Below are 25632 nucleotides of genomic sequence, written 5' to 3' on the forward strand. Positions count from 1 at the left end.
TAATTCCACATTCTCATGATAAAAAATAGTCAGAAGGCTTTTAAAAGGTACTCTCTAAAAGACGATACAACTTTTTTTGCTTAATTTCACGGTTGAATAAACACAAGTCCAAATTTGCTATAATTGGATTTTTTACACATTTATATCAATAAAAATGATAGAATATGATGACAGTTATTTTTGGAAGAGTTTCTTCAACAATATTCATCGTTTCACGGTTCAATGAACATTTATTGAAAACAAAAAATACGATTTTCAAATATCATAGGCAAGTATTGGTTCATTTTGGGAACTGAAAATGATATTTTCTTAACTTTTTCGTTATGTTCATGACCAATTAACATGCTTCAATGATTCAAAGGCGTTTAATCAAATATCCACGCTTGAATGAACATGTGGAATGCGATTAGCTCTTTTTTATGTTATTGGAAAAAATGCAATTTGTTACTATGGATATCTGTCACAAACTTCCTTGCATAGTTCATTTGATTTGATTTTTATGAAAATCCCGATGTTTAATGCATCAGTGAGCACACAATATTCGAAAATTATGCAAATGAGAAGAAAGTTCAAGGCCTTGGCCGCACTCTGTGTCGTATCGAATGGTTATTTTGGTGTGCGCGCCTTTTGGATAGTGTTACTCTGAAGCCATGTACGAAATTTCATGAAATAACTATTGGCAGAAGTAACAAAAACCGTCCATGAAACAAACCCTCATTTCATATTTGTTAAAATGTTGACTTCGTCTCTCATAGACTTGTGTACATTATGGGTGCACATGTTTAAGAATAAGTAACCCCTTATTCAATATGGTGGAACTTTTTTTCACGGCTGTCTTTAGCAATGACATTTGACAGTAATGTTTATCAACCTATGGGCAGAATTCTGTGCAAAAATGAAATCGATTTGTTTATTCATGGATGAGTGAGCACGCATCAAAGTGGGAAAATTTGTATTTTCAATGTCACAGACTCATTTTAAAGGGTAATAAAGTGAATATTGGGGGCAAATTCGGTTTCCAATAAGATTTTAATTCTATTGTTTTTATCATCCATCATTTCTATCACCACACACTTTCCGAACTTTAATCATTTTCATGGTTGAGCGAGCACATTCGAAAACTTAGGAATGAATACTCTTTATACTGCATAAATGTATTCTTTTCCTAACAATTTCTCATGATCAGTTTAATTCATGGACAAATCAGTGGTGGGTCCAGAATTTTAAAATGGGGAGCCACCAACATTTTCAAATTTTAACATGATCTAACAAGTTGTAGAGGATACTACCATAAACCCCTATGATGATACGTCACAATACAGGGGCCGGGGAAGGATTTTCAAAGTGGGGGGGGGGGGGCTGACCATGCAAAAAATCACAATCGTATGGTCATTTTTACATTTTTGTACATGCTTTTGGAAAAAGGTGGGGGGGACTGAAGCTCCCCGCCCAGCCCCCCCCCCCCCCCCCGCCCCCGCAATACATTGTGCTCACTCAACCATGAAGATATGATATCAAAATTGTGTGTGGAGCGGCTAAATGATGGATAGTAAAACAGCATAACACCATAAAATTCACCTAAAGACAACATTTGCCCAACTTTGTATTTGCACAATCTGAAAAACGACTCTTGTGACTTTCAAAAATGGTCATTTTTAATTCAATCTTTAATTACTCATGCATGACTCAACCGATCAATCTTATTTTTCCCCAGGAGTTGCTTAATGAGTGTAGAAAACCACCTACGGAATATCATATCTCAAAATAATTCCGTTCAAAAGTTACAGCAATTTGATTTAGGGGGGACTTACTTTTTTTGTTGTGTATATGTATATATTATTGAATAAATGAGGTGAGATTGAGAGGCACTTACTGAATTAATGCCCCTCCAAGGTGTCTAATATCCCTCGGTAGTACATGGTGTCCAGCACGGTCTGGAGGTCCTGACTGTTGCTGCTGAACACGTACTTGACTAGACCTTAACTCTCCAGACACAGAACTCTCACTGATTAACCTTGACACTGACTGACTCATAATTGGTCATCGGGGTACATATTTGGGGGTATTGCGGGCGCGCCGTGCGTAATGTTCACTCATGCACGGAGGTGAGTGCAGGGCTATTAATTGTCTATGTGGCCGGTTAAGCCCAGGCGACATTGTTTAACGACCCTTTATGCAACAATATATATATATATATACTTAATATGGGATTGGTTTGAGGTTTCCAAGAGCGCTCATTGTAATTCTACAACAGTCACATGTATTACATAATTAAATGATTGTGCAGGGAAATATGATATGAAACTTCCGTTTTATATGATATAGCTAAACTTATTACTCAGAACTATTGCCAATAAATCTTGTCATATATGACTGAAATGAAATTGTTATTATATTTGATATAGAATATTTTTATATCAAAGTGTGTGAAAGTCTACAGGCTTGAGCTACTATATACTGTTATGTCACCTAAATCATGTTACTTTCGCAAGATTCAGAGAATACCTTTATTCATGTTCAAGAGAAATGATGAAATACTTAATGTCAGCCTCTGTATGACATGTTTCTTTCATAACATCTGACCACGTTAAGCCACTCTTACTATTCTTTTCTAAATATTCTTTCTAGGTGTCTGTACTTCATGGGGAGATCCTCACCTTTTAACGTTTGATGGGAAACACTACGACTTCGAGGGGGATTGTGAATACATATTGGTTATGACCAATAATTTAGACCCGGAATATGACAGCCCCTCTTTCAGCATCATAACTTCTAACGTGCCGTGTGGAACGACTGGAATAACCTGTACAAAGTCTATAACTTTCACCATTAGTGAGTCTGATCCTCTGATGTCTTAATAACTTTACCCAGTTTATGCTCAGTTGACACAAATAATCAGGTCTTAGATCAAAATTTAAAGGAAAATAATAGATAAACCTGTCAAAATTTATAATGATTAAATAATCTGGAATGATGATATCATAACATGAAGGAATACTACTACTACTGCTGCTACTGATAATAATAATAATAATAACAACAATTAATTAATAATGATGATGGTGATGATAATATTAGCTGGATGTATGAAGTGTTTTTGCTTGAGGATACAAAGGACAACAATTATTACCCTGGCTTTAGCTCAAGCTACCATTTTTGTCTCACCTGCATAGCAGAGTGAGACTATAGGCGCCGCTTTTCCGACGGCGACGGCGGCGGCGGCGGCGACGGCGGCGTCAACACCAAATCTTAACCTGAGGTTAAGTTTTTGAAATGACAGCTTAACTTAGAAAGTATATGGACCTAGTTCATGAAACTTGGCCATAAGGTTAATCAAGTATTACTAAACATCCTGCCTGAGTTTCATGTCACATGACCAAGGTCAAAGGTCATTTAGGGTCAATGAACTTAGACCATGTTGGGGGAATCAACATCAAAATCTTAACCTAAGGTTAAGTTTTTGAAATGTCATCATAAATTAGAAAATATATGGACCTAGTTCATGAAACTTATACATAAGGTTAATCAAGTATCACTGAACATCCTGCATGAGTTTCACGTCACATGACCAAGGTCAAAGGTCATTTAGGGTCAATGAACTTTGGCCGAATTGGGGGTATCTGTTGAATTACCATCATAACTTTGAAAGTTTATGGATCTGATTCATGAAACTTGGACATAATAGTAATCAAGTATTACTGAACATCCTGTGCAAGTTTCAGGTCACATGATCAAGGTCAAAGGTCATTTAGGGTCAATGAACTTTGGCCAAATTGGGGTATTTGTTGAATTACAGCCATAAATTTGAAAGTGTGTTGGTCTAGTTCATAAAACTTGGACATAAGAGTAATCAAGTATCACTGAACATCTTGTGCGAGTTTCAGGTCACATGATCAAGGTCAAAGGTCATGTAAGGTCAAAGAACTTTGGCCACGTTGGGGGTATTTGTTGAATTGCCATCATATCTCTATAAGTGTATTGGTCTAATTCATAAAACGTGGAAATACGAGTAACCAAGTATCACTGAACATCTTGTGCGAGTTATAGTAGTTTTCAAAATCAGCACTGCTGCTATATTGAATCGCGTGATGCAGGTGAGACGGCCAGAGGCATTCCACTTGTTTTCATCAGTGCTTGGGCATTGAAGGAATGAATCCTGCCAGGTGCCTAGCTACCATTTTTTCATCAGCGCTTTGGCATTGAAGGAATGAATTCTGCCAGGTGCCTAGCTACCATTTTTTCATCAGCGCTTGGGCATTGAAGGAATGAATCCTGCCAGGTGCCAAGCTACCATTTTTTTCATCAGCGCTTGGGCATTGAAGGAATGAATCCTGCCAGGTGCCAAGCTACCATTTTTTCATCAGCACTTGGGCATTGAAGGAATGAATCCTACCATTTTTTCATCAGCGCTTGGGCATTGAAGGAATGAATCCTGCCAGGTGCCTAGCTACCATTTTTTCATCAGCGCTTGGGCATTGAAGGAATGAATCCTGCCAGGCGCCTAGCTACCATTTTTTCATCAGCGCTTGGTCATTGAAGGAATGAATTCTGCCAGGTGCCGTGCTACCATTTTTTCATCAGCGCTTTGGCATTGAAGGAATGAATTCTGCCAGGTGCCTAGCTACCATTTTTTCATCAGCGCTTGGGCATTGAAGGAATGAATCCTGCCAGGTGCCTAGCTACCATTTTTTTCATCAGCGCTTGGGCATTGAAGGAATGAATCCTGCCAGGTGCCTAGCTACCATTTTTTTCATCAGCGCTTGGGCATTGAAGGAATGAATCCTGCCAGGCGCCTAGCTACCATTTTTTTCATCAGCGCTTGGGCATTGAAGGAATGAATCCTGCCAGGTGCCAATTCATCTCACCATGGGTCCAGCACAGTCTGGATAAAATTCTTGCTGAATGAAACACACCATGGCTAGGATTCGAACCCACTAACTCTATTTGAAGACCAGACTCAGAACCACTAGACCACGATGCACCCACAATCGAATCAAAATATTAACAAAAAGAATAAAGTTAGGAGTGTATGTGGGGGTGTGTGTACATGACATTGTATATCCTCTACAAAGTGTATTATAGGAAAAAAATACAAAGGTACATGTAAATATCATGAAAGGCTTTATTTTGATTGGCTGCAATGCCTTTAATAACATATGAACTTTGATTTTACAGATCTTTGATTCATCATGATTTCATAATTTACTCTAACAGCAAAGTTAACATAGTCATTCTTTATAAATCATGTCTTGGGTAAGTTTGTTTTAAACACATTGTTAATGTTCACACCATTTACCACCTGAGGAGGGGCATATATGGGTTTTTTTTTGTTTATGTTGCACAGGTCTTTACCTAAAATGAGTAAACAGTTTTTTAGTAGCTCCTTTTACTCATCAGTTGTGCTTAACAAAGATAAATTTTAATCTGGTGAATATTGGAAGACCTAACATACATGTTTTCATTACATATTTTCCATGCATTTTTTTTTAAATCAGAAAATGCAGATAACTCTAAAGAGAAACTTCATCTGGTCAAAGGAAAGGAAGTTCCAGCTTCTGACTCGACATTTTTGATTACACAAGCTGGTGACTATGTACATGTTGCATCAAAAATTGGTGTCAAAATAATATGGGACAGTGGCACGTGGGTCCAAGTCAAAATAGCGCCTAAATACAAAGCAAAGGTAACATATGCTTTTATTAGTACATGTATCAGTGCAGCTTTTTACCCCATGATTTACTCCTAACATTACTTTCGAGCAAATTCCTTTAACTTTTGATATAGCAAATTCAATATTTGAAATCATATCCTAATCTTGTTATCCAATCTAGATACCTGCACCTCGAGCTTTTGATTTGTTGAAATAAAAGACATCTGAATAATGCTGGACTTGTAGTAAACATTTTAACCATCGTTCTTGATAGATAGAAAACATTACAGAAAGTATGGAATATTTTGATTAGACAAGTTCTATGAATTATATTGCTCCTCTAATTGACACAGTTTGAGAAAGAGATAACAAAAGAACATGATCAGAAATATCCATTTAAATTTGGGCTGATCAATTAATATTTTGTGTACCAGAAATACAATCGGTGATGAATATTCACTAACTACATTGTATCAATGATTCTCTTTTCGATGGACTAATGATTAAAACCATATAAATTCATGGCTTCCCTTAATAATAAAAACGTAAGTAGAAGAAGACAAAAGCATGGTGAAATAATTGTGTTTTTCTCCCTATTGTCTTGGATTTTAGGTTGGAGGTTTATGTGGTAACTACAATGATCTAAGTGATGATGATTTTATGTCTCCTGGTGGTGGTTTGCCAGAAACCTCCGCTCTGACTTTTGGGGACAGTTGGAAGGTAAATCAGCTTTCAAATATTCTCTACCCGTGATAAAGTGATGCAAGTACTGATCTTGCTGTATTTGCTGAAAGATGAATTTGATTAATATCATACGCCTTTGACTTTTTTTCAGAAGTACAATTTCCTATTTTATAAAACCTCGACATTGACATTACAAAATATCTCCAATCATTTGATGACCATAATCTCTCAGCTGAACAGTCATTACAAGTAACAAAATCAGGAATTTCTTTGGCATGAATATATTTTGGGACATATCTTTGAAAGTGTACAGGTTTTATACCAAATAATTGCAATATGATGAGTGCAACATGTCAAGGTTAAGATTATTTGATGTTAACAAATTCAGATAGAAGGTAATGTTTTATACAAAGTATGAAAGTATTTTATTAAATCTAACAAAACATGCATTTTTAGGGCCAGGTGGGAGGGGTGCTATCTGAATGGTCAGTATAGTCTCCCTTGTACACCATGCTACCCACAATAATTTCGTTGACAATATCTGAAGCCCTCAGAAGTCCCTCCAAAACTTTAAGTCTAGAATCATGCCTGAATGAGCTTGAGATTTGGTGACATATTCAGTTAAATTAAATTCATAATACAGGTCGATGATTACTGCCCTAAGCCACCTTCCCCAATCTCGCCGTGTAGGAGAAACCCTCATCGCCGTGGTTGGGCAATGCGTCAATGTAGCGTGATCAAATCGGATGTCTTTGAGCAATGTTTTAGCCAGGTCTACTACCGACTATATTTTCTTAAATGCATCTACGATTCATGTGCTTGTGATTCGGGAGGGGACTGTGAGTGCCTCTGCTCTGCCATCTCAGCTTATGCCAAGGAATGCTCTGCTCATGGCGTTCCAATCAGGTGGAGGACCAATGATCTCTGTCGTATGTATCACTTTCTTTCCAATAAATGTACCAACATATACTTCTGCCCTCACTTGAGGATCATTACCTATCATCTGTTAGTCTGCAATTGTTTGTACCTATATGGAGAGATAGTATTACTCTTTTGCATCTAGAATTGTAGGATTATTTTATGTCTATGAAATTCATGTCATACTCCAGAAACAATGCCTAAATCATATAAAAATTATGCATCACCATTGGAAACACCAAAAAAAAAGTAATCAAAAAGACATTTGACAGATTTTATATTTAAAAAAAAATTATTTTCTAGTCAGAAATATGTCTGCTTTCCTTCAAACTAACGAAACAAGATATGTTTTTCTTTTCTAATTATTGCACCCCCATTGCCATTTAACACATTTAATATTGGAAATGAATTTGTGGATTGTATGTGATCTTATCCCCCCATTTTAATACTATGAAAATAAACTCATGGGTTTTGAAGGGGTACTATGGGCTGAAAATGTTTATAAAAGAGTAAAATTCAGAGAGCAAAATGCTGAAAAGTTCATCAAAATCTGATAACTCTGCTAACAAATAGGGAAGTTATTGAAAATTCGATTTCAGTAATAGACAGTGGGTATCAATAAAAAGTTTACACTTAGAAAAAGTTCTGGGAACTGAAAAATATACAACATGGGGATAAATTTTTTCACATATAATCTTGGGTTTCGATCTCATCTACCACATGAAAGTAAACATTTTGACAGAATGTTACCCTTAAGTGAGCTTGCAGAAATGCTTATTTTCATGTCAAAGAAAATAGGCGAAAACAAACTGACCTTGCAGTACATTACTCATACATTTCTTTTGCATTTTTAGCCAATTGAAATAAAACAGATACATTTAATAACTTGTAACATCTTTGCCACCCAAATTAACATTTTAACCCTAGGTTAGCCCAACCTTTACCATTTTTTATGCCAGCTGGATCTGAGGACATAATTAAAATGGAAATAAAAGTTTATTTCACACATCTTCAGTATTTTTTCACAAAGTTTTTATCATTTAAAGTGGGTTTAAATTTCATATTTCATTTAATAGTTGTTTCTCCATACTTCTGCCAAGCTTGACATTGATTAACAGAAGAAAAATCAAGCCTAAGCCATTTCATGTGAATCACAGCTCTGTGTTGAGCAGATATCATCATAGCTTCGATGGATGGTGTGTGAGGAGGGGAGAGGCGCAATGGCGCTCTATGAAGTGTTTTGGGCAAGGAAATAACTTAAAAAGTTAAAAATTGTCTTTAAATCAATCTTCCCATTAAAGTAGGTTCTTCATGATCAATGTCTACTTTTATTCATATAACTAATTCCGAGTTCTGCGCAAGTATATAAGTTATATGATAATTTCTAAGTGTAAACTATTTTTGATATGCACTGTATTGTGAAAATAGTTTTATGCACTTCGTCATGAATATTCATCAGTGGGCTGATGATTTCACACCCCACTTTCCTTTCTCTTATGTTATTACATGAAATCACAATTGTCTTATTTTTGCATACATGTGTGAATGATGTGCCTTCCCTATAATGAAATAAATTGCAGTGCCCAATGAATATCTAATGCACTAAATCAGTTGTCAATCCATTTTTTTAGTTTTTGGATTAAAGAATTTGAATAAACCTAATTTCATATAATGAAATACAAAAGAACAAGTGGGGATAGGACATCAATTTGCTCATTGAATATTCATGAAGACATGCATATAATTGTTTTAATGGAATTATGAAAATCTTTAAAATGCCATTACATTGTTATACCTTGTCCGATTTGTGATAAAAATTTTCAGTTATTTGTTTGATTTTTTTAATCTGTTCAACAAAATCATTTAAAGTACCCCTTTAAGGATGTTCCACAGTTAAAGTGAAATCTATGTCATTTTCACCAAACTTTGCACATAGATACTTTAGCACCTGAATATTTCAAATGTGCAAAAATTAATGTGGTTTATGTGCTTGATTTTTTGCTATAGAACTTCAAAGTTCACCCAAATGGATGTTCTTTAGAATTGCGTGTTCAATAGAATTTGGCATTTTTAGACCTCACAAGATCACTACAATGAGTATGAACACCTATCAGTGCTATTTGCTTTTTTAAGTCCAACAGCACTGTCAGTTCCTTAAAATGGTGTGAAAGATAACAAAAACCCAATTTCAAAAATGTGAAATTTCAATAACAAACTTGAAAAGTACAATAAATCCTGCACTTTATTCAAAACCCATGTCATTTTCACCAAACTTTGCAGAGTTGTAGAGGAAGGTATACCTAAGAGGAGCAAACATTAAAAAAATAGGGGTTCATGTACTTTTTTTGAAACTATCAGCACTTTTATGAGAGCAAATGTGCTTTTTAAAACACCAAAACGTGCCAAACTCTTTGTATCTATGTGAGGAAAAATTCCAAACCACTCTACCATTTATTCAAACTCGGGGTCATATTCGTCATACTTTGCAGAACTGTAAAGTATTTCAAAATTGGAGAGGGATTAAAAAGAAATGGTCAATGGAATAATTCTAGTTTATGAGCTTCATAAAATATCATGTCGGATCTGCAGTTAGAGTGTAGTTAATGAGAAAATACAGCTTATACATGTACCTACAACTGATTAATCACTTGTTCATCCATTGTGACGTCAGCACGCAGAGTGTGAAATATGCGCAGATCATGATGAGCACAAACATAACTGTGGAACGTCCTTAAATGATTTCTCCTTTTTTGTAGCTATGCAGTGTGATGGATGCCGGGAATACGATCCCTGCATTGAACTTTGCTACACCTGTGGCCATGAGAACGATTGGGATGAAGACGGGAACTGCCCTCATACATGTTTCGAGGGATGCAGTTGTCCCAGTGGACAGTTTTACTATGGAGACCAATGTGTTGACAGTTGCCCAGTAGCCACAACTCCATGCATTGACCACACCACAACTACCCCTCACACTACAAGTAAGTATCTCCTGAACACAACTCAAACAAAACATTTGATTGTAGGACTAAGATTGCGTTGATTATTATGTGCAATGAAGTGAACATATAAACTGAACGATCAATTGCTAATAATTAGGAAAACGTGAAAAAAATCTAAAACAGGAAACAAAGAAACAAGCACACGACTGCTAAAAAAATGACAGGCCCACCAGAATCTTACACTCTACCTCTTAAATAATCAACAGTACCACAGGGAACTACCACTCAACCCCCTGAAACAACAACAGGTCTGCCGGGTACTACCAGTCTTTCCCCTGAAACAACAACTTCGCTCCCGGAAACTACCACTCAACCACTTGAAACAACAACAGGACCACCAGGAACTACAACTCAACTCCCTGAAACAACAACAGGTCTGCTGAGAACTACCACTGTTCCCCCTGAAACAACAACAGTGCCCCAAGGAACTACCACCAAACCCCCGGAAACAACAACAGGACCTCCAGGAACTACCACTCAACCACCTGAAACAACCACAGGACCGCCAAGAACTACCACTCAACCACCTAAAACAACAACAGGACCTCCGGGAACTACCACTCAACCAATGGAAACAACAACAGGACCACTAGGAACTACATCTCAAACACCTGAAACAACATTTCCCCCAGGAACTACCACCAAACCTCCGGAAACAACAACAGGACCTCCAAGAACTACCACTCAACCACCTAAAACAACAACAGGACCTCCGGGAACTACCATTCAACCACCGGAAACAACCACAGGACCGCCAAGAACTACCACTCAACCACCTAAAACAACAACAGGACCTCCGGGAACTACCACTCAACCAATGGAAACAACAACAGGACCACTAGGAACTACATCTCAAACACCTGAAACAACATTTCCCCCAGGAACTACCACAAAACCTCTGGAAACAACCACAGGACCACCAAGAAGTACCACTCAAGCATCTGAAACAACTACAGGACCTCCGGGAACTACCACTCAACCACCGGAAACAACAGGACCACTAGGAACTACATCTCAACCACCTGAAACAACGTTTCCCCCAGGAACTACCACCAAACCTCTGGAAACAACCACAGGACCACCAAGAAGTACCACTCAACCACCTGAAACAACAACATTGCCCCCAGAAACTACCACCAAACCTCTGGAAACAACCACAGGACCTCCAAGAACTACCACTCAACCACCTGAAACAACAACATTGCCCCCAGGAACTACCACCAAACTTCCGGAAACAACAACAGGACCTCAAGGAACTACCATTCAACCACCTGTAACAACTACATTGCCCTCAGGAACTACCACCAAACCTCCGGAAACGACCACAGGACCACCAAGAAGTACCACTCAACCACCTGAAACAACTACAGGACCTCCGGGAACTACCACTCAACCACCGGAAACAACAGGACCACTAGGAACTACATCTCAACCACCTGAAACAACGTTTCCCCCAGGAACTACCACCAAACCTCTGGAAACAACCACAGGACCACCAAGAAGTACCACTCAACCACCTGAAACAACAACATTACCCCCAGGAACTACCACCAAACTTCCGGAAACAACAACAGGACCACCAAGAACTACCACTCAACCACCTGAAACAACAGGACCACCAGGAACTACATCTCAACCACCTGAAATAACAACATTGCCCCCAGAAACTACCACCAAACCTCTGGAAACAACCACAGTCCCCCTAAGAACTACCACCAAACCCCCGGAAACAACAACAGGACCTCCAGGAACTACCACTCAACCACCTGAAACAACAACATTGCCCCCAGAAACTACCACCAAACCTCTGGAAACAACCACAGGACCTCCAGGAACTACCACTCAACCCCCTGTAACAACCACAGTCCCCCTAAGAACTACCACCAAACCCCCGGAAACAACAACAGGACCTCCAGGAACTACCACTCAACCACTTGAAACAACAACAGGACCTCCAGGAACTACAACTCCATTCCATGAAACAACAACAGGGCCCCAAGCAACTACCACCAAACCTCTGGAAACAACCACAGGACCACCAAGAACTACCACTCAACCACCTGAAACAACAACAGGACCACCAGGAACTACATCTCAACCACCTGAAACAACATTGCCCCCAGAAACTACCACTAAACCTCTGGAAACAACCACAGGTCCACCAAGAACTACCACTCAACCACCTGAAACAACAACATTGCCCCCAGGAACTACCACCAAACCTCCGGAAACAACAACAAGACCTCCAGGAACTACCACTCAACCACCAAAGACAACAACAGGACCACCAGGAACTACATCTCAACAACCTGAAACAACAACATTGCCCCCAGGAACTACCACCAAACCTCCGGAAACAACAACAGCACCTCCAGGAACTACCACTCAACCACCTGAAACAACAACATTGCCCCCAGGAACTACAACCAAACCTCTGGAAACAACCACAGGACCACCAAGAACTACCACTCAACCACCTAAAACAACAACAGGACCAACAGGAACTACATCTCAACCCCCTGAAACAACGAGAGTGTCCCAAGGAACTACCACCAAACCCCCGGAAACAACAACAGGACCTCCAGGAACTACCACTCAACCACCTGAAACAACAACAGGACCTCCAGGAACTACAACTCCATTCCATGAAACAACCACAGGACCACCAAGAACTACCACTCAACCACCTGAAACAACAACATTGCCCCCAGGAACTACCACCAAACCTCCAGAAACAACAACAGGACCTCCGGGAACTACCATTCAACCCCCAGAAACAACAACATTGCCCCCAGGAACTACCACCAAACCTCCAGAAACAACAACAGGACCTAAAGAAACTACCACTCAACCACCTGAAACAACAACATTGCCCCCAGGAACTACCACCAAACTTCCGGAAACAACAACAGGACCTCCGGGAACTACCATTCAACCACCTAAAACAACAAAATTGCCCCCAGAAACTACCACCAAACCTCTGGAAACAACCACAGGACCGCCAGGAACTACACCTAAACCACCTGAAACAACAACATTGCCCCCAGAAACTACCACTACACCTCTGGAAACAACAACAGGACCTCCGGGAACTACCATTCAACCACCTGTAACAACTACATTGCCCTCAGGAACTACCACCAAACCTCCGGAAACAACCACAGGACCACCAAAAACTACCCCTCAACCACCTGAAACAACAACAGGACCTCCAGGAACTACCACTCAACCACCTGAAACAACAACAGGACCTCCAGGAACTACAACTCCATTCCATGAAACAACCACAGGACCACCAAGAACTACCACTCAACCACCTGAAACAACAACATTGCCCCCAGGAACTACCACCAAACCTCCAGAAACAACAACAGGACCTCCGGGAACTACCATTCAACCCCCAGAAACAACAACATTGCCCCCAGGAACTACCACCAAACCTCCAGAAACAACAACAGGACCTAAAGAAACTACCACTCAACCACCTGAAACAACAACATTGCCCCCAGGAACTACCACCAAACTTCCGGAAACAACAACAGGACCTCCGGGAACTACCATTCAACCACCTAAAACAACAAAATTGCCCCCAGAAACTACCACCAAACCTCTGGAAACAACCACAGGACCGCCAGGAACTACACCTAAACCACCTGAAACAACAACATTGCCCCCAGAAACTACCACTACACCTCTGGAAACAACAACAGGACCTCCGGGAACTACCATTCAACCACCTGTAACAACTACATTGCCCTCAGGAACTACCACCAAACCTCCGGAAACAACCACAGGACCACCAAAAACTACCCCTCAACCACCTGAAACAACAACAGGACCACCAGGAACTACATCTAAACCACCTGAAACAACAACATTGCCCCCAGAAACTACCACCAAACCTCTGGAAACAACCACACGACCTCCAGGAACTACCACTCAACCACCTGAAACAACAACAGGACCACCAGGAACTACCACTCAACCACCAGAAACAACAACAGGGCCCCCAGGAACTACATCTCAACCCCCAGAAACAACAACAGGTCTGCAGAGAACTACCACTATTCCCTCTGAAACAACAACAGTCCCCCTAAGAACTACCACCAAATCCCCGGAAACAACAACAGGGCCTCCTGGAACTACCACTCAACCACCTGAAACAACAACAGTCCCCCTAAGAACTACCACCAAACCCCCGGAAACAACAACAGGACCTTCAGGAACTACCACTCAACCACCTGAAACAACAGGACCTCCAGGAACTACAACTCCATTCCATGAAACAACAACAGGGCCCCCAGCAACTACCACCAAACCTATGGAAACAACCACAGGACCACCAAGAACTACTACTCAACCACCTAAAACAACAACAGGACCTCCAGGAACTACATCTCAACCACCTGAAACAACAACAGGACCTCCAGGAACTACCACTCAACCACCTGAAACAACAACAGGAACTACAACTCAATTCCATGAAACAACAACAGGGCCCCCAGGAACTACCACCAGACCTCTGGAAACAACCACAGGACCACCAAGAACTTCCACTCAACCACCTGAAACAACATTGCCCCCAGGAACTACCATTCAACCACCTGAAACAACAGGACCTCCAGGAACTACAACTCCATTCCATGAAACAACAACAGGGCCCCCAGCAACTACCACCAAACCTATGGAAACAACCACAGGACCACCAAGAACTACTACTCAACCACCTAAAACAACAACAGGACCTCCAGGAACTACATCTCAACCCCCTGTAACAACAACAGGACCACCAGGAACTACATCTCAACCACCTGAAACAACAACATTGCCCCCAGAAACTACCACCAAACCTCTGGAAACAACCACAGGACCTCCAGGAACTACCACTCAACCCCCTGTAACAACAACAACAGGACCACCAAGAACTACCACCAAACCTCGGGAAACAACAACAGGACCTCCAGGAACTACCACTCAACCACCTGAAACAACAACAGAACCACCAGGAACTACATCTCAACCACCTGAAACAACAACAGGACCACCAGGAACTACCACTCAACCACCTGAAACAACAGGGCCCCTAGGAACTACATCTCAACCCCCCAAAACAACAACAGGTCTGCAGAGAACTACCACTGTTCCCTCTGAAACAACAACAGTCCCCCTAAGAACTACCACCAAACCCCCGAAAACAACAACAGGACCTCCAGGAACTACCACTCAACCACCTGAAACAACAACAGTCCCCCTAAGAACTACCACCAAACCCCCGGAAACAACAACAGGACCTCCAGGAACTACAACTCAACCACCTGAAACAACAACAGGACCTCCAGGAACTACAACTCCATTCCATGAAACAACAACAGGGCCCCTAGCAACTACCACCAAACCTCTGGAAACAACCACAGGACCACCAAGAACTACCACTCAACCACCTGAAACAACAACAAGACCACCAGAAACTACAACTCAACCCCCTGAGACAACAACAGGTCTGCTAAGTACTACCACTGTTCCCCCTGAAACAACACTGCCCCCAGGAACTACCACCAAAACTCCGGAAACAACAACAAGACCTCCGGGAACTACCATTCAACCCCCTGAAACAACAACATTGCCCCCAGGAACTACCACCAAACCTCCGGAAACATCAACAGGACCTCCAGGAACTACCACTCAACCACCTGAAACAACAACATTGCCCCCAGGAACTACCACCAAACTTCCGGAAACAACAGCAGGACCTCCGGGAACTACTATTCAACCCCCTGAAACAACAACATTGCCCCCAGGAACTACTACCAAACCTCCGGAAACAACAACCGGACCTCCTGGAACTACCACGCAACCACCTGAAACAACAACATCGCCCCCAGCAACAACCACCAAACTTCCGGGAACAACCACAGGACCACCAAGAACTACCACTCAACCACCTGAAACAACCACAGGATCACCAAGAACTACCACTCAACCATATGAGACAACAACAGGACCACCAGGAACTACATCTCAACCACCTGAAACAACAACAGTGCCCCCAGGAACAACCACCAAACTTCCGGGAACAACCACAGGGCCACCAGGAACTACCACGCAACCACCTGAAACAACAGCACAGACTCCAGGAACTACAACTCAACTCCCTGAAACAACAACAGGACCACCAGGAACTACTACCAAACTCCCTGAAACAACAACAGGACCACTACAAACTACCACTCAACCACCTGAGACAACAGGACCTCCAGGAACTACCACTCAACCAGTGGAAACAACAACAAGACCCCCAGGAACTACCACTCAACCACCTAAAACAACAACATTGCCCCCAGGAACTACCACCAAACCTCCGGAAACAACAACAGGACCTCCAGGAACAACCACTCAACCACCTGAGACAACAACAGGTCTGCTAAGTACTACCACTGTTCCCCCTGAAACAACACTGCCCCCAGGAACTACCACCAAAACTCCGGAAACAACAACAAGACCTCCGGGAACTACCATTCAACCCCCTGAAACAACAACATTGCCCCCAGGAACTACCACCAAACCTCCGGAAACATCAACAGGACCTCCAGGAACTACCACTCAACCACCTGAAACAACAACATTGCCCCCAGGAACTACCACCAAACTTCCGGAAACAACAGCAGGACCTCCGGGAACTACTATTCAACCCCCTGAAACAACAACATTGCCCCCAGGAACTACTACCAAACCTCCGGAAACAACAACCGGACCTCCTGGAACTACCACGCAACCACCTGAAACAACAACATCGCCCCCAGCAACAACCACCAAACTTCCGGGAACAACCACAGGACCACCAAGAACTACCACTCAACCACCTGAAACAACCACAGGATCACCAAGAACTACCACTCAACCATATGAGACAACAACAGGACCACCAGGAACTACATCTCAACCACCTGAAACAACAACAGTGCCCCCAGGAACAACCACCAAACTTCCGGGAACAACCACAGGGCCACCAGGAACTACCACGCAACCACCTGAAACAACAGCACAGACTCCAGGAACTACAACTCAACTCCCTGAAACAACAACAGGACCTCCAGGAACTACCACTCAACCACTTGAAACAACAGCATCGCCCCCATCAACAACCACCAAACTTCCGGGAACAACCACAGGACCACAAAGAACTACCACTCAACCACCTGAAACAACCACAGGACCACAAAGAAGTACCACTCAACCACCTGAAACAACCACAGGACCTCCAGGAACTACCACTCAACCATTGGAAACAACAACAAGACCACCAGGAACTACCACTCAACCACCTAAAACAACAACATTGCCCCCAGGAACTACCACCAAACCTCCGGAAACAACAACAGGACCTCCAGGAACTACCACTCAACCACCTGAAACAACAACAAGACCACCAGGAACTACCACTCAACCACGTGAAACAACAACAGGACCACCAGGAACTCCAACTCAACCTCCTGAAACAACAACAATTCCCCCAAGAACTACCACTAAACCCCCGGAAACAACCACAGGACCACCAGGAACTACCACTCATCTACCTGAAACAACAACAAGATCACTTGAAACTACCATTCAAGTGACTCAACCATCTGCAGCAACAACAGGTTTGAATATGCATGTATGAATTATGCAAGTGCAAATCATGAGCTAAAATTTTGGAGATAAGACACAAAAACTGGGCATTTTACTTTCTTCTTGTAGTCATGAAATTAAAGCTTATCTTACTAAACACTTAATACGGTGGCGAAGTCGTGATATAGTGATATGCAAAAGGATATTTCTAGGAATTCATCAAGAAAATACACATCGCACTAATCAAATAGTGAAGTGTGAGCCAATTTTTTTTATTCACACCTGAAAACAAACATTTTATATACATTTACGAAAATAATTAGCAGATACTTCTGTCAGTATGTAAACCAACCATAATGCATGACTTCAAACTTTATTGTGTCCCTACCCTTATTCATTTCTTTCTTTTTTGGGGGGAGGGGAGACTTGTTGGCCTGCTTGCTTGCATGCAACTTTTTCATAGACTGTGTCCCTTAGTGTTTTCTACTCATTATACACCCCTGCATTGAATGAAAGTATATTTTTTCAATATACTCTAGCTTCCTTGCACTATGCAACATTGTAAAGTTATATAGGTCTTTAAAGGGGAAATTCCTTGTGTATGGTTTTAGCAGTTTTTGTCTAAATGAACAAATTATTACAAAACCTTACTAACAATAACACATTGCGTTTCTTCCACACACCCTGAAACCAGAAAATGTTACAACATTCACGACTGTCGCTACAACTTCATTGGTTACCACTCTACCACCCACTGAATGCGTCCCACGTGTAATGAGTTCTCCAGCGAATGTCTCCTACAATGGTTGTGTACCTATACAACCAATTTATTTGGAAGAGTGTGCTGGAACATGTGACTCTAGTTACTCCATGGAGGTATGATTTTAACCACAATTCTAATTCTTAACTCAAATTGTACTTGTTAATACATGATTTTTGAAGCACAGTTGTCCATGGTTTATCTGTTTATATCTAATATTTTGCATGGGGAGAGCTACTCTACATTTAAATCATTTAACTCCTACAGGACTTGGAGTGCATGATGGCCAAATTAGAGATTGAACATACAAGCATTGGAAGTCAAATGACTTTTTTTAACACTTTGAAAATACACTCATTTCATGATCAATGGCAGTTAAGATTCATTAAGAGGTGTTTCTTAATTTGTCAATGGAGCATCAAATGTTAAAAACTTTGTTGCATCCCAAATTACCATATCCTTGTTTCGTTTTCCTTAATTATTGCAAATCAACTTACAGCTTGGATGGACTTTATTTCTTAATTAAGGCAAAGTCCATTATCATGAATTGAGATAAAACAAACTTAATACTGAAAAATTAAAAAAGATTATAATATGAAATGGTATTTGTTATGTCAACATTTATCTTTCTGCCATTCAAGGAGCGGTATGCAAGTGATAGAGTCGATGGTATCAAATACTCACGATGACTCCCTTCCCCCTCCCCGTGTAAGAAAGCGGTCATAACAGTGCTGTACAAAGCTGCTTTTATATTAGAAATTTGCAGTCAAACTCGAATGCCTAGTTCACACTTGCAGGCATTGTGTATGGTGCCCGTATTACCCCGCATTAATGCATGCCAGTGTGGGACAACTTGGTATGACTTACCTGTATCAGTGCACAAATATGTCCTGACACATTCACGACATAGTTGCGACATGTTTCCGCATTGCCTTGCATAATTCACGTAACATTCAAGCATTGTCCTGACATACATTCAGTGAACAATCTTGCATCCTATTATATGACGTATGGCACAAATTTCGATATTCCGTTATGGTCTTTATGTCATGTCATGACTTTGATTTGAAATTTTAATTCCTGTTCAGTAGGAAATGAATTATTGTAAAGGGTCCAATCAGGGTCCTCACAAATTCTAAGAAGCCCTTTTTATCAAACAATATGTCCTGCATATGAACTATTTTATTTCATCCATCCTAACATCAATTTCAAAATCAATGATGAAGTTGAGGATGATGAGGAGTATCTGGACCTTTCTGTCATAGCCACATCATGATCATTTATTTCAGTTGTCTTGTTTATTTTTCTTCCATATTTCATTGCAATTATATGTTGTTAGCTTCTTATTATTTCAGAATAAAGTCAGACCAACGAACGCTGAGGGCAGCAACAATGCAAAGTGTTGACGCCCTCTATGATCATTGATCAGGATCACTTGCAGGGCTCACATGAGTAATTCAATCTGCCATTTACTTACGTGATAAATCATATCTCATTAAAAAAATCATAAAATATCAACCCCTCGATAGATTTCCCTTTAATTCACTGATATTAATCACAATGAATAGTACAACAAAATCAGACGTGTTAATCTGGTACTTGTCCAGCTCAAACAAAATTTAAATGGCCTGCAATAAGACTAACCATAATTTCAGTCAATTCGCTGCAAGAAAAACCGGAAATGCAATGTGGATAATAATAATTAAAATCAAACAAAAAAATGCAGTCTAGCATCTCCAAAGGCCCTAATTATGAGTATGAGCATAGCATTATTTCTATCATTTATATTTTGATATGCAAATATTTTGTCTATTTTTCATGATTTATTCTAATCAATAAAGTCATGTGATGTTGACTTATGCCTATCCAGAATGCATTACACCAGTATGAATGACTCATGTGTGCCCTACATTGATCATTTGGTTTGGATATGTAACCTTTGCGCTTATCATTTCCGAACTCATTTTGCGCCAGAAAATGTCTATTTCGACGCCACATAATTGCACGTATTGGCAAAGCTATGTTGATAAGTTATGCACTGTTTACGAATAGTTCACAAATTTATAATGCATGCCCAAATTTTCAACATTTTGAACATTTTTGCATACATTCACTCACTGCCATGCCCGTCCCGGTAGCATGCATGATCCCTGTATATTGGCACACATGAGTGCATGCCCGTGCGCAAACTATGTGAGAATGTCTATTTGTTGGAACCATAATGCGTGCAAGTGTCAACAGGGCTCGACAAACTGACTCCTACCCTTGGTGCCATGGGCATAAAACATTCCCAATATACTTGTGTGTTAAAATGGCACTTCTATAAAAATCATAAAAAATAAATGTGAAAGTAGAGGGTCAAGTGTTTACTACCATTGGATAGGATATATATCTGACATTACATATCTGACCAGAAAAGGGTATCGTAGACAGCTCATTTTAAAAATAAACCGTCATTTATGAAGATAGCTATGATGGGATCAAATTCATCTCCTGAAACAGTAAAATAGCCCTGATTCTTCTGCCAGTCAAAAAATAGTTCCAAAGTCATTGATACATGTACATCTTCCCAATTTGGGCGAAGGTAATTCAGTAGTTACCATTTCTAGAATCAGTGTTAGATTTTCCAATCATATTCATACACTTTTGTCAGTTAGCAATATCAAATTTAAAAAAATTTGAATGGGTTGGGTCAAACGAATATCTTTCGCCTTCCTGTTGTAATTAGGCTCATGGCACCCCTAACAATGGTACGATAGCTCCAATCGGTCTAGGGAGTGATTTTTAGAAAAAACACTGGGATCCTTACTCTGACAAATTCTGTTTTATCTGACAGTTACTGTGGCAATAGTCAGACAGTTGTGCCTCTCAGCCAATCAAAATCATAGAAGTTGTCAGGCAAAAAAAATGATGATGAAATGTTTTCCTTGATCCTGTTACATTGATGTGGCTTAGGTCAACATAGCTTGATTTTCCTTGAATGATGTAAAACACAATTTGACTCCTTATACACATGTATATGAAATATTCATTTTTGACACCTTAAGTGTTATTCAATGGACAGTTTCTCTTTTTATATCAAATGAATTCAATTTAAGAAAAAAACAATAGTGATTCAATAAAATTTGTTAATTGATTGACTCCCTCATTTCTGTACTGTACATGCTTTACCATTTATCACCATTTCATGAAACTTAGCAGAACTTAAAAATACCAAACTTAGTGATCTTACATCCAGTTTTGATTGATTTTGGGAGACAGTGCTATGCCTCTAGTCTCGATCTCTCTCTACCCCTCCCCCATCTCACTACCTCTTTATTAAAATTGACTTAATGTATAGATGGATTTTTTCCTTTTCACTGAACTCTCTGGCCCATATTCTGATAGCAGGTTTAACTTAAACTCAGGTTTAAAGTTGTGGTTTAAGTATTGATAGCCAATTGTTACATAAATCACTAACAGTAGAGAAATCATATTTCAGCTCATTTGGCTCTCAAATCATTCATAATTGTCTGGGAAGTATAAATAGATGATTGACTTCACCATCGATGAATCAGGGAAGAGCACAGTAAACATAAGAAACATACAACTTAATAAATCTTTTGATACTTTTGGCTTCCCATATTTAAAGGGAAATGAAACCTTTGGAACAAGTGGGCTTGTGTGTAAACAGAAAAATCAAAGAAGAAGTTCAAAGAAAGTTTGAGAAAAATCAGACAAATAATGAGAAAGTTATGAGCATTTGAATGTTGCGATCACTAATGCTATGGGGATCCTCCGATTGGCAATGCGACAAAGATGCGTGATGTCACATGTGAACAACTTTCCTGTTGATGGACTATAAAATACCCCCAAAATGTCTCTTTTTGTTCTTTCGTATGGTGATACCAACTCTTTTCCATAATGTATTCTTTGAAAATCTGTATTACATGCCCTCCTATAGAAAGAATACATGATATACTGATAGATGTGATAAAAGAGGCAGTTTAAGTGAAATATATACTAAAGTAACGGGAAAGTTGTTCACAAGTGACATCACACATCTTTATCGCATTGCCAATGGGAGGATCCCAATAGCATTAGTGATTGCAATATTCAAATACTCATAACTTTCTCATTATTTGTCTGATTTTTCTCAAACTTTTGTTGATCTGTTTCTTTAATTTTTCTTTTTTCACACAAGCTTTCTTGCTCCAAGGTTTCATTTTCCTTTAACTTTAAAGTTAAGTTAAACCCGACTTCAGAATATGGGCCTCTATGTCTAATGATAAAGGCCTTGAATTGAAAATATATAATTTATTATAATATATTTGTTATAATTTCTACCCTATGACAGGTTGTGGATGGTCAGCTCAAACCACATTCCTATTGCACTTGTTGTCAACCTCACTCTGTTACAGAACAGTCCTATGAGGCATCATGTCCTGATGGGTCTAACATGACCATTTCTGTTCCTGTTATCACAAGCTGTACCTGTACTCCAATGGACTGTCCCACTAAAATCAACTTTGCATGGCTTTCACCACATTGATTATTTTTTACTGTGGACCACTTTTTCTCTCTTATGGTGATTGGGGCTCCATGATCTCAAAGGAATATAATTATTGTTTATTCACAGTATTGCATTTTCAACAGCAAGTGTCAGTGATGCTCAATGAATAGCAAATAAGTCTTTTGATCCAAAGCTCTCGCGGAATTACATCGATTTTGTTCTTGCTAAATCAGATTTTTTTCCGAAATGGTTTACTGTTATCCAATATGAAACATCTTCACATTACCCATAATGCTTCTAGCTGTCAATCTTCCTTGAAAGTCCTACATAGTCTTCGTTGAATGCATTGCATATATTGTCCCAACCTTGCATACCTTTATAATTATATAGAGAGATCTGTATCACGCTGCTCATGGAAAGAATTTGCAAGCTTATTGAAGTATTCTTGAATTATTGATAAACATATTGACCAGTTTAGAATACACTAACCCCATGAAATGAATTTATGGATATAATGTAACTCTTTTCATTGTTCTGAGCATTGAATATAAGATTATTTGTTACATCAGGTCGATTGCAATGTGTGATAAATACGTTGCTCATAATCGTAACAATATTAATATAAAACTTACTATGAGAGAGATAATAGAAATTTCATCAATGGCGTAAATCCAAGCGGTGAAGCTATTGTTCAGGAGTGGATGAACTATTGTTTCATCCCCCCACTTGAATAGTATGACGTCATGGATTTACGCCAATGACTGATATTGATAATGATGATGATGACGATGATGAGTACTTGATCATTTTTTTTTTCATTTAAAAATAGTTTACTGCATATTGTACCTTTCATTTTACCTAATGTACTATAGTATTATACTTTACTAATGGATCTGTAAATCATCATGAGGAATAAAATCATTATCTCCAAATGCATTTAGAGTCAAAGGCAGTTCTCATCAGAATTCAGCAGTCTTCTGTGCGATCTATTCATGATGCGTTGTAGTTTGTTTGCTCGACCCTATATTAAATAATTTTACAATTTAATCCTTAGACTAATTTAAATGAAAAGAGGAAAGCAATTGAATGGTCACTGAAATGGGATAAGAACAAATGCTAGTACCGCATTTTAAAACTTTACATTTCCCCAAAGTTTGTTAACAAACTGTGTCCAGTTGATGTCCTAAATCAAAATTTATGTCTACTTTTGTCATATGACATAAATAAACTTTCTTCTCAGAAATGAAAAATATGGTAATATTGTTTGCATACTTATGAAATGTGTAAATTCATTGTTATTAAAGAAATGATAGGAGAGATGATGCAGAAATCAGGAACATTGAAAAAAAAAATCTCTGTACCTTTAATTATTATGGTGGGTTAAACAAAACTCATAGGCCCCATAACACAAAGGTTGGTGATTCATCACTAATTTGAAATTGGCCTATCAAGATCTTTGTTGCATGCGCATTTAACTCAGTAGACTAGGAACCAATCAGAATTGTTCTTTCAAATTAGCAATTAATCACTAACTCTTGTGTTGAGTCAGAACTCAATTCCAATATTTTAACCGTTACAATGAAAACTGTATCCAGTTAAATCAATACTTGCTGGTATTGCAGTGTTGGTTTTATAATGTTTATTCAACCATATATAGCCAATCACTTGATATCAGTCCCGGTTAAAGATGTTGACCATACTATTTCAAAATGATTTGAAATGGTAAGTTTTTCGCTTAATTTTACACTTATTTCGTAAAATTTTAATAGAACTTCACAAATTCATAGTTGTTGAATCTTTATGTTTATTGAAAGATCACTTTCTATCTGAAAGAAAAATAATACCGTGAAGCCTCTATATGATAGTGTGTTCTTGAGATGTCTGTCTACCAAGTTCAAGAGATGCTAGATCTACTATTGATGAAGATTGATTTATTGATTCGATAACAGAATAACATTCATGTCCTGTCAAGCTCTCTCTGGACAAAACTATTTACATATCATTTATTTATTTCATTGATAAAAACCGTGTATCATAACTTAAACTTTTCATACAAGACGCTCGTGAAAACTCATCTCATCAAATTATTTTTTCAGAGTCATCGAAATGAGAATATTCCACTAGGCTTTATGATCGTGAAATTTTGTGAGATATATTCCGCTTTTGATTTTGACAAGTATAAATATGAAGAAATTAAATCTTGTTCCACACTCAATCCAAAGTTGTTTTTTCTTCTTTTATCTATTCCATCGTCTTTAAACGTGGGTTCTATTTTTATTCCTGACATTTTTAGCTCTCTGTCTAGAAAAAGCAAGTTTTATGAAATGATTGACTAATTGCTCTTTTTCTTGTTCCCCTAATTTTATTCCAATAAATAGTCCAACCTAACTTAAGTTAGACATGATTATGAAGTTAAAATACTGTAACAGCTGCTCCATAAGATCTTATGAATTTTAATTAAAACAAATAAATGACGGCGAGAAGTTTCCTTTTCCTTTTTTTTTTACAGAATCTATGT

General features: G+C 39.2%; 1 protein-coding gene across 1 annotated transcript in view; it reads left to right on the forward strand.

Annotated features, from left to right (window-relative positions):
* Window positions 1–25322, forward strand: part of LOC129254518 (mucin-2-like) — a gene marked incomplete at its 5' end in the record, with an annotated part of 44070 nt that extends 18748 nt beyond the window's left edge. The window contains 8 exons of the mRNA XM_064095102.1: window positions 2629–2832; window positions 5496–5683; window positions 6263–6370; window positions 6978–7263; window positions 10009–10233; window positions 10461–17894; window positions 18557–18738; window positions 22959–25322. Of these exons, the coding sequence (XP_063951172.1) occupies window positions 2629–2832; window positions 5496–5683; window positions 6263–6370; window positions 6978–7263; window positions 10009–10233; window positions 10461–17894; window positions 18557–18738; window positions 22959–23153 (8822 nt within the window). The remainder of the gene's footprint in view (window positions 1–2628; window positions 2833–5495; window positions 5684–6262; window positions 6371–6977; window positions 7264–10008; window positions 10234–10460; window positions 17895–18556; window positions 18739–22958) is intronic.
* Between the last annotated feature and the right edge of the window lie 310 nt (window positions 25323–25632).

Source organism: Lytechinus pictus, chromosome 1, assembly GCF_037042905.1.
Source record: "Lytechinus pictus isolate F3 Inbred chromosome 1, Lp3.0, whole genome shotgun sequence".
NCBI lineage: Eukaryota > Metazoa > Echinodermata > Echinoidea > Temnopleuroida > Toxopneustidae > Lytechinus > Lytechinus pictus.